This window comes from Panulirus ornatus, chromosome 3, assembly GCF_036320965.1.
Source record: "Panulirus ornatus isolate Po-2019 chromosome 3, ASM3632096v1, whole genome shotgun sequence".
Classification (NCBI taxonomy): domain Eukaryota; kingdom Metazoa; phylum Arthropoda; class Malacostraca; order Decapoda; family Palinuridae; genus Panulirus; species Panulirus ornatus.
The window spans coordinates 70,854,070-70,865,290 of record NC_092226.1 but is presented as its reverse complement, the minus strand read 5'-3'; the positions used below and the strand labels follow the sequence as shown (position 1 = coordinate 70,865,290).

At 47.1% G+C, this 11,221-nt stretch overlaps 1 protein-coding gene across 3 annotated transcripts in view; it reads left to right on the top strand.

Annotated features, from left to right (window-relative positions):
* The window catches only part of LOC139763220 (uncharacterized), a 15,213-nt gene extending 7,756 nt beyond the window's left edge, over positions 1–7,457 (top strand). For all 3 annotated transcript variants that reach the window (XM_071689089.1, XM_071689081.1, XM_071689070.1), the window contains exons 2-3: positions 4,989–5,296; positions 6,012–7,457. In XM_071689089.1, the coding sequence (XP_071545190.1) occupies positions 4,989–5,296; positions 6,012–6,282 (579 nt within the window). In that variant the 3' untranslated portion in view covers positions 6,283–7,457. The remainder of the gene's footprint in view (positions 1–4,988; positions 5,297–6,011) is intronic.
* Positions 7,458–11,221: the final 3,764 nt, after the last annotated feature.

Here is an 11,221-nt window from a genome sequence, read left to right as displayed (position 1 = left end):
GACGGTTGCGACACTTGAGCATGACGGTTGCGACACTTGAGCGCGACGGTTGCGACACGAGCACGACGGTTGCGACACTTGAGCATGACGGTTGCGACACTTGAGCATGACGGTTGCGACACTTGAGCGCGACGGTTGCGACACTTGAGCACGACGGTTGCGACACTTGAGCGCGACGGTTGCGACATGAGCGCGACGGTTGCGACACCTGAGCGCGACGGTTGCGACACTTGAGCGCGACGGTTGCGACACTTGAGCACGACGGTTGCGCCACCTGAGCGCGACGGTTGCGACACTTGAGCGCGACGGTTGCGACACTTGAGCACGACGGTTACGACACTTGAGCGCGACGGTTGCGACACTTGAGCGCGACGGTTGCGACACTTGAGCGCGACGGTTGCGACACTTGAGCGCGACGCTTGCGACACTTGAGCGCGACGGTTGCGACACTTGAGCGCGACGGTTGCGACACTTGAGCGCGACGGTTGCGACACTTGAGCACACCCTTTACGGTTCCTTGACTCAATAGGGTTATTTCAAAGGCCAGGTCGTCATACTCTGTGGGTTGCAGTGTCGAGCTAAAGGGCACGAACTGTCGCACGCACTCTTAGGGTCGTGCTCAAGGGCTCGTACCGTCGTACGCGCTCTTAGGGTCGTGCTCAAGGGCACGTACCGTCGCACGCGCTCTTAGGGTCGTGCCCAAGGGCACGTACCGTCGCACGCGCTCTTAGGGTCGTGCCCAAGGGCACGTCCCGTCGCACGCGCTCTTAGGATCGTGCTCAAGGGCACGTACCGTCGCACGTACCCCCCTTAAGGTGGTACCGTCGTGCTAAGGATGATTTAAGTGTGTGGAACACAGCGCCATGTCTCGTTCTGATGGCACGTGATGTATGTGGCTCGAAGCCATGGAACGTAATATCACCCACCACCAGTTGCCTCCGAATAGCACGACGGATTGCGACTGTCCTTCTGAAGCCCGTCCATCACCCACTTCTTCCGACTTCAACCAGTGGACAGTTCTGACTTCTTCCACGACCTCCTCTACTTCTGCCATGACTTCATTACGGGGAGAGAGAGAGAGAGAGAGAGAGAGAGAGAGAGAGAGAGAGAGAGAGAGAGAGAGAGAGAGAGAGAGAGAGAGAGAGAGATCGCGTTTAAGACTCGCATTCGGGTCGACGCACGACTCCACACTTTACTTCTTTGTGATGATTGCTTTAGCGAGACACTAAACAACTCTCAGGTATGAAGAATGTGTCTTTAATGACCAGGTCAGTGTATACCTTTGGCTGGCTTCCTGCCCCCGCCGACGCTGCCGGAGGCCCCGAGGCAGGCTATTTATCAAGGGCGCCTCCTCTCCTCCAGGCTCCTACACTGTCAGGTATTACTGAAGGCAAATATATATGTATATATATATATATATATATATATATATATATATATATATATATATATATATATATATATATATATATATATTCACGTGTATATGTTCCTTCTTACTTCTCCTTATAGCCTGAAGGTTACGCTCCTGAAGAAGTACTTTTTCTCCACAGGACACAAATATGGCAGGAGCCCTGAGGGGATTTGCCCCCGAGGGTGACACAGGCCTATGTTTCCAAAGGGCGTCGGCCATTTGAGGCTCCTTAATCGGCCAGGTCCTCCACGCCAACCATCACGAGACGAGGAAGTGTGTGATCCGTAAAGTTCAGATACAACTGTAATCGTCCCAGTGAGGTTATTATAGATAGAACTTGGTGTTAAGGGACGCTAGTGTTCGAATGGCCTCAAGGTACTCCACCAGAGTGTGGTGAATACCTGCTTGGAAGGTGAACTACCACCATGGAAAGAGTTATGTAGAATTTTTGATCGTGCCTCCAGGTTAGATTTTGTTTTAATAGGGACGCGTTTACGGACGGAGTAAACCATTTGAGTTATCATGTGGTGGTGTTTACACCCACCGCGATTGAAACGATGATGGTCATTATGATTACTATCTTCCTCCCAGGTAATAAAGACTGAGAGTCGGTAGTGAATTGGACTTTACAAACTCCTCAAACTCCCTAAGACATGTGGTTGATTTGAATCGCATCTTAACTCAGAAGTCGAGGATCTTTTCGCCACAGACATGTCGACTCTTCGACCTAGTGAAGGATGCTCTACGGTAGCTTGGTGATGGAGGAGTGAGTGTTTACCCTGTGGGAGGAGGACGAGTTGAGTTATCGGGTAGGGTGAGTGTGACGGCTAGTGTCTGAGGGAGGAAGACCGTAGCTTGAAAGTCCCATATGTCCTCATGGTGGTGAGGAGAGGGAGAACATGGGGTTTCCTGTGGATGAGTTAGGTGGAAGAAAGAAGTGAGTGTGTGTAGAGGTGTATGTTGTAGGTATGCCGAAGAGTGTGTGCGGTTTGTTGGATTCGTACGTTTGCTGTAAGATATGTAGACCTCCAGCAAACTGGACGTGTGTGTGTGTGTGTGTGTGTGTGTGTGGTGCTATTGTGAGTTGGTTTAAAGAAAAGACAGTAGCTGAAACACGTCGAGAGTTGATCGTTGTATACGTTGATGGATGACTGTGAGTTTCTCTCGGGTGTTTTGAGGCCCCATGGGAGCCAGCTGTGTTCCATGCTTGTGTTGCTGTCGAGATCTTGAAGAGTGTATACACTTTGCATCTTCCTTGTGTTCTAGTTTCTGCCTCCAGGTTTTCTTACCTACCGTCTCTTCTGAACACGTATCTCTGCAGTGTTCTCCCCTACCATCTCTTCTGAACACGTATCTCTGCAGTGTTCTCGCCTACCGTCTCTTCTGAACACGTATCTCTGCAGTGTTCTCCCCTACCGTCTCTTCTGAACACGTATCTCTGCAGTGTTAACAATAGCTTTGGTGACAGGAAGGTACCCTGAGGGACGCCCTCTTAAAGACTGGAATGTTGGTGACGTTGCTGAGTTTACGGTTCTTCTGGCGGGTACGTGGGTTGACGTAGGAAAGCTGTGGTGTCTAGCCGGAGGCCACGGGGATTAGCTGTGGTGTTTGTGGCGGGGAGAGAGGTGTCGGTGTGGTAGCAGGTTCCTAGAGGTCAAGCTGTGGTATGGCCAGGACTGAGTAGCACGTACACCATCAGGCCCCTGCTGTTATGGGGAGGGGGTTCACGCCGCTGGGGATCCTTCCTTCACCCTCCGTGTCTCTCCGTGTCATCGGTCTCTCTCTCTCTCTCTCTCTCTCTCTCTCTCTCTCTCTCTCTCTCTCTCTCTCTCTCTCTCTCTCTCTCTCTCACACACACACACACACACACACACATTCCCTACACATGTTCATATTCTTTCCACGCCCAGCACCCGACACACACACACACACACACACACACACACCAACATGGACCACATTCTCCTCCCTCAACACCCACACATCTCCCTTCAACGTGCTAACCCGAGCGCCCCAACACTCCACGCAGACCCTCCAGTCAACCCCCTCATTACCTAGGCCTAGCGGGGCGGGCCTGGAAACTCCATGGCCTACGGGAGACGATCTTGCCGACGTGGTGGGAACTGCGTCACCCTGCGACAAGCGACGTAGCAACAGCTGTATATACGTCCCCCACACCTGGTTTAAGGCCCCCAGATAACAACAGACGGATGAAACACCTTCTCTTTACCACCACCACCCGCCCCTGACGGTGAAACCGAGCAAAGGATCGATGCTGAAATATATATATATATATATATATATATATATATATATATATATATATATATATATATATATATATGTGTATATATATACAGCTCTGCCTCGCTGGTAAGCAACCTTCCACATCGTCTCCTTGCTATAGGAGGAGGAACAACCACCACACTACCCGGGTCACAAGCCTCTCCTGCAGAAGTTCCCTGGTCCAGACTCCAGGACCCCGACTCCACCTATACGTGTCGGTCGTGGGGACAGGAGATGGCTGGCGTCTGGTCATCACTTAAGGCAAGCTCTGCAGAAGCAACATACCTCTCGCGCACGACTATAAAGACGCTCGAATGCGACGTTGCGACCCGTGGGTATGATGGGAAGGCTTGGTCGTCACAGCTATGGGCTCGTACCGTCGAGTTTACGGTGTTCAACCAAGACTGCCGTGTCGACACATTGGCTATGATGTGACTGTGTATTCTGGCAAGTGAACGTATCCTGTAGGATGTATCTCGGGGGGGGGGGGGGGGATAACGTTTAAGTGTACAATTCCTTTTGAAAAAATATGTGACGACAAATTACCTTCATCCATAGATAAAGTTAATGGTCATGAAACTTATTGTTCGTGAAGTTGATTAGCAAGGTGGAAGAGTCTCGTGTTTTCCGCTTGTGTGTGTGTGTGTGTGTGTGTGTGTGTGTGTGTGTGTGTGTGTGTGTGAGCGTTGATGGTGAGGAATATGAGGATGTTTGTGACTATGACAGCAATGACCTCCCTCATAACGGCAGCGGTGGCTGGCTGCCGGCGGGATTGTCACGGTTTATTTATGGGTGTTGACTTGCACCAGACCTCCCCTTGGGGGAGGAGGGGCCTCTCTAACACCCACTCCATCTCCCCCCCCCCCCCCCTCTCTCTCTCTCTCTCTCTCTCTCTCTCTCTCTCTCTCTCTCTCTCTCTCTCTCTCTCACCGGGGTGGGATTCTCCGGGTGGGTGGTGATGAGTCGAACCGTCTTGACTCAAAGCACTCGGTGAATATCCTGACCTTGAAAAGGTTTCGTCCCGCTTGTGAGTAAATCACGTACTCACTGATTTTAAAACCCCGTCGGTCTTGAAACACGACGTAGACGACTATCACCAAAGGTCTTTCACTTTTGTTCTGTATATTTCTAGCATGAATAAGACAACAGGAAGTGGTAAAGTAAGCACACAAAACTCCTCATTTTTGTCAGTCGTAAGTACGATGCACGTCCTGGGACTGCGTTGAGGGGGGAGAGACGGGATAATGACGTAAATACTCTGTAGCTGAACTTTGTGTATCTCCGACAGATGTCTGGTGCGGCTCTAGCGTATATCCTGCTCCTGATGAGCGCCGCCTCCTACGCCAAGCAGGACGCGGCGTCCCTGTGGTCCGAGGGAGACGAGGCTGGCGGACCGAAGGAGACCAAGGTCTTCACGATCGAGAGCGTGTTGAGCACGGTGGTCAACACGGTGTACCACACCGTCAGGGTCTTCCCCACCTGCACCACCACTGCGAAGGGAGTGTCCGCCTGTGCCTCTGGGGAAGGTGGCCTCCTCTCCGGCCAGGGCCTCTCCGACCACACCTCGGGGTTAGCCGGCCTCCTCCGTCGACCAGTGTAAGTCTCATCACCCGCTGTACTCCTGACGGAGGGTCTTATCGTTACACCTTCTTCTTGCATGTATGACCATCAGTCCTCGTGTAAGGTTTGGTAACTCTTACGTTCATAATCATAACTTAAGACCTTTGTAAGTAGTGTCTCACACTCGCTGATAACGCTACCTTTTTTTTAAGAGCAAGTCTTATTAAAGTCTGCTCTTGTATTCTCATTCATAATCAGGTTTTCAGAGATCAGTTTTTGTTATCATGCGAATGGGACAAGAATGCTGGCTTTTTTTTTTTTTCTTTTTTCATAATTTGTGTTCTCGTGAAGTAAAAAGAGAAAAGTTTGTTGTCTGTGTCTGTAGAGTCGAGTCGGAGACCCGTTCTGTTCCCACGCCCTCAAGGTTGCCAAGTCGCTTGGCAGTGTGACATGACACTATAAACTACACCCAGACCAGATGACAGCATCAGGAAGATTTTTGGACACGTGTAATGTGGAGAGTTACATCAGCTTTTAGAGTGGTCATAACGTAACGTTTTTCTTTAGACTGATGAGTCTTGGCCGTGGCGAATAGAAGAGTATAAAGCTTAGAACTCGCAGTTCCTTCTGGTTTTTCATCTCTTTGTTAAACGGAGCCAATCAGAGGCACTCGAGCGGTATGTACCTTAAGGCCATTTCCTAGACGAACACTTCCCCTCACCCTCTGATTTGATTCTGCCTCCCGCAACAGGCTCCACACCCAGGCCCCGTCCGCCGCGGGGGAGGGCGAATCCTCCACCTTCAGCGTGGCGGAGATGGTGCTGCCGTCCTGTGACTGCGGCACGGCGGACGGGCGCTCACCCAGGAGGCTCCAGGCCAACCAGTTCATCACCATCAGGTCCACGACGACGCTGACGGAGCACAGCGTCGTGACGAGGACGGACCCGTCCACCACCGTCTCCATCACCTACGACGGGTGTGTCCCAGCCGACGCCCTCATCACAGCCGCCTGCCACCGCTAGATCATCCAACCCCCCCCCTTCGCCAGGAAGACGTGAGCAAAGGGGAGGGAGAGCACACCGTTTTCAAGGATATTTGGATCTTCAAGAGCCTCAAGGATATTTGGGGTCTTCAAGAACTTCATGGATATTCATGGTTTCAAGAACCTCAAGGATATTCGGGGTCTTCACGAACCTGAAGAATATTCTGGATCTTCAAGAGCCTCATGGATATTTGGGTCTTTAAGAACCACAAGGATATTAGGATCTTCAAGAACCTCAAGGATATTCGGGGTCTTCAAGAACCTCAAGGATATTTGGGGTCTTCAAGAACCTCAAGAATATTTGGGGTCTTCAAGAACCTGAAGGAGTTCGGGAGTTTCAAGAACTTGAAAGATATTCGGGGTCTTCATGAACTTCAAAGATATTTGAGGTCTTTAAGAACCTCAAGGATATTCCGGGTCTTGAAGTCCCTCTAGGATATTCCGTTTCTTCAAGGATATTCGGGTCTTCAAGAACCTCAGGAGTATTCGGGTCTTCAAGAGCCTTAAGGATATTTGGGGATTTCAAGGACTTCAAAGATCTTGGGTCTTCAGGAATATCTGTCTTCAAGAACCTCAAAGATATTCGGGTCAAGAACCGTACGAATATTACGATCTTCAAGAACCTCGGGAATATTCGGCTCATGAACCTCAAGGTTATATGGGATCTTCAAGAACCTCAAGAATATTTGTCTCCAAGAGCCGCAAGAATATTCAGATCTTCAAGAACCGCAAGGATATTCGAGTTCTTCAAGAACTTCAAGAACATTCGGGCTCTTCAGGAACCTTAAAAGATATTCGAATCTTCAAGAACCTTAAAAGATATTCGAGTCTTCAAGAATATTCGGGGGTCTTCAAGAACCTCGATGTTCTTTTAACGCGAGTGACACCTCTCCAGGAACTTTGGTCTCTGTGTGTGTGAGGTGACGTGCAAAATGTATGTTGTAATGTTGTTATAGATTGTTGTACTCATTATGTAGTTAGCGGCTTTGAATGTTGTTAGTCTTTTGTACGATGTAAATTATATTTTGTGATGTTTAAATTCCAAGAGCGACATGGTGTGTGTAGGTATATATATTTGCAGTACAAAACGCTGTCTAGTTTGCTGCCGTTGGATCCCTGCCTCTCTCCGTTTTCTATAAAACATTCATATTGGTTTTCTTTGGTCTGGTTAAGAACCCCTGTTGACGTTTTTACAAATAATTAATGTTGATGATTATTGATACAGAACATTAGTTACATAAGTTATATAAGCCATTTACAGTGCAAATGAACCTTATAAGTAGATGTATTGTAGTGTTTTGAGGTATATGAATGTATCTGATGTTGTAGACATGAAGACATTTACTCAGTTGGGGTGGGAAATTTTGATATGATTTGAGGGAAGAAATTCTCGTGGTGTAAGGCACTTCATTCTCACAAACACACACAAAAATACGTCGTTTGAAACTGACCTCTGAAGGTGGATGATATCTTTATAGAGAAGTCATGAGACAAAAAAAAAAAAAAAAATAAAACTCGTGGAAGATTCAGTAGCGTCCATACAAAGAAGACTACAAAAGCGAACGTAGGGAAAAAATTGAGGACTGTGAGAGCAAAAAAAAAAAAAACATGTAGGAGGACGAATGACAAAGAGGTCGAGTCCCCCATCGTGCCTCTGCAGAAACTAGAGGAAGCTTCAGTTCACCTTTATTGAAGACGGGTGTGTGTGCAGTCATGGAACCATTGGTAGCGAGTGACAAAGAACGCTTTGGGTGTAAGGGTCGAGTGAGGTTGGATTTAGTTAACATCATTGTTAGAGATGAGACTAACCTCAACACGGACATCGAACAGTGGTTTAGTTACCTTTAAGGAAGGAGGATGTGCAGTAACAAGGAGACAGAAAGAGAGGGAGAGCAAATAAACGAGTGGTTGGTCTGCCTCTTCTGGGGAGATAAGCTGTCAAACCTTTAGACGTAGTAATGGTAAATAGTGGCTTTGCCTACTTGATCTGTTTGTATATAATCCCTCAGGGAGGCCAAGTGTACCGGAGCGAATTCCTTTAAAGCCAATGGTGAATGAGAAACGAACGATAAGAACGGTGTACGGCGAGGATGGCCAGGCAGAGAGGTGGGAACATTCTCACACTCGGGGAGGTCGTAAACTACAAGGAAATTGAGCGTGAACTTAGGATCTGCACACGGATGAAAACACGGGGGTCAAAGCCCCTGCAGTGGGTTGACGATTATTATTTCCCAGCGTATTTCTGAGATCATTTAGTTCAGAGGCAAAGGCATGGCACCACAGCAGCGTCTAGTCTTTACATGGAGCATCCTTTAAATCGGAAAACAACCCGAGTTTTGCGAAGTCTTCGTTGGATAAGCGATCACGTATCATCGATGGAGAAATAAGCAGAGGAAATGAAATGATTGAATGTTGCCTTAAGTTAGAATCCATTGGCACGAGAATGCAATGGTGCAGAATAAAGTATACCGGAGACAGAAACCAGGCGGCATTCAAAAGACGCTAGTCGATCGTCATTGCATCAGAACGCGAAGAGAACAACAAGAAATGATTCTCATGGGTAAGAATTATATGGCTACCACCTATGTCATATCTAGATCCTATTCGTCCCCTGAATAATGAATTTAAACGAATTATAGGATCTGCCCTTAAACAAAAATATAGATATGTGAAGGATAGATTGTATCAATGGAGCACCAAATAATCACTGCATAGACCTCAGAAGGAAACGTAATTGACACAGATAAGGACGTGTTGGAAGGCCCGACCCTTCAAGTATCAGCGTGTGTTTACTTAGCAAGGCTCGGGAATTCCATCGCCAACAGACTGAGTGTGGAAGGCTTGGAGCGAGATCCATTGGAAAACATTGAAACTGAACCACTGGAAGGAAGAGGGCTCTTTGTGGGAGCTGGATCTGCATAAGGCCTTGCCCTTTCGATTCCGGGAGTGTACAGGGACCCTGGACTGAGAAGCCGCTGGGAATTGCCAAAATCTGTTGAAGGTGATATGGAGGAAACCCTGAATTACAGGCCAGCAACCATAGTGGTATACTACAAGATACGAGGGGAAAATAGGAAGCACGTAGGGGAATTCTTTCTTGGAAAAATGTGAGTGTAGATTCAGAGAGAGAGAGAGAGTGAGAAAATATATGACAAATCCTTTGTCTTTGCTCGACAGTAAACATCTTAGAGGGGAGATGGGTGGAGTGGATACCTGGGAAGTGATTTCCAGCTAGAAGAATGTAATCAGAATACATGGAAAGTTGTATGGCAAGAAAGATGGATTTATAAGATGCGTGATCAACTCATGTGCCAAGGTCCAGACGAATACAAAAATGATGGTGACAGGCTTGTTGAATGAGTCTTGAAGGCCGAAGTGAAAGTCCCCAACGTGAACTAATCACAAGACCAACTGTTTTATCTCATTATCCTTATGTCATCAAACAACTAGACTCGCAACCCATCAACCTCAGCAACTGACTTCGCCATGGACCAGAAGAAAGGAAGTGAAGGGTACTTGATTATACGTGAATTCCAAGGAGCTAGGACAATATTAGCATAGGTCAGTAACTTCTACACCGAAGAAACTCCAGAATGAGATGAGACAACGGATCACCAGGGAGGAATGTGTCGGGAGGGATGAGAGAAAACGTACTTCTAGTAAAAGTTTTAGACTCGTTAAACAGGCCAGGCAAAGAGATGGTTGAATAAAACTAATAAACTTAACAAGTTTATATGATAAAGCAGTAAATTTAAGAGATGGGGAGCCTCATGTACGTAAAGCTCACTCGCCACACTGTGTAAATTGATGATTAACACCCGTCAAAAGTGCCTTTCCCAACTGGATATAAAGTGGTGTTCCACAAGGTTCATTCCTCGTTCTGCAGATGATTCTCAGCCACGTCAGTTATTTGCTTGAAGGACTCAAATTATACCTGCTTTTAAAGGTCATGCTCAAATTATGAGAGGTACAGTTTACAGAGCAGCTTCGATAGACGCCACCAGTCGGTCGTATACGCGACTTGGTGAAATTCCAAACACCCGCATTACAAGCGAAGGTAAAATTTTCCTCTGATCAGTCCCTAACCTTCGCTGCAATATATTTTCCTCACAGCAGATCCAGCCCTAACACCCTTATTACACCCACCATTACAAGGTATTGCACCCTCCATTGCAAGGTAGTGCACCATCCATTACTTGATGTAACTTCGTAAACACAGATAACGTTCTACTTCTTCAAGCGCATTCCTGGTGGTTCACATCACTATTGTAGACAAGTCTTATTTTGAAATCACCTGTCAACCCTGCCGAGCTTATACCATTTGCTGGAAACCCTTCATTCGTAAGAACTACTGGAGTCTTAGATATTGTGAAACGCTTAGATTTGAGAGAGAGAGAGAGAGAGAGAGAGAGAGAGAGAGAGAGAGAGAGAGAGAGAGAGAGAGAGAGAGAGAGAGAGAGCTCTCATAGAAGGATTTGTATTGCTCGTGACGAACTGAGAGGGAGGTAAGACATAAAGGAATAGGTGAAGGATAAACGGATGTTGGTCAGATCATAAGGATAGGAACGATGTTAAATAACTTAAGACTGATGGTTAGCAAGGGTAAATACAACAATAGAGATGACGTAGGTGTTGTAGAAATGATGGTAACAGTAATAGAAAGAAATTTTATAACTTGTGTACTGCGACATAGGGTTTAGGTTATAGATATATGTTGTAAGTGACCTGGATAGAGAATAATAGTTCAAGTTACCGAGGTATGGATTAAAAAGTTTTAATTTTCTGTAATAAATTAATCATTCGTTTTCTTTGAAGAAAGTTTAGGGGTAACTTGAATGTAGGATTACTTGATAACATTGTTGGTCGCTTGATTTACCACTGGGAGAGAATGAGGTAATGGAAATCCACTTCCTCGATGG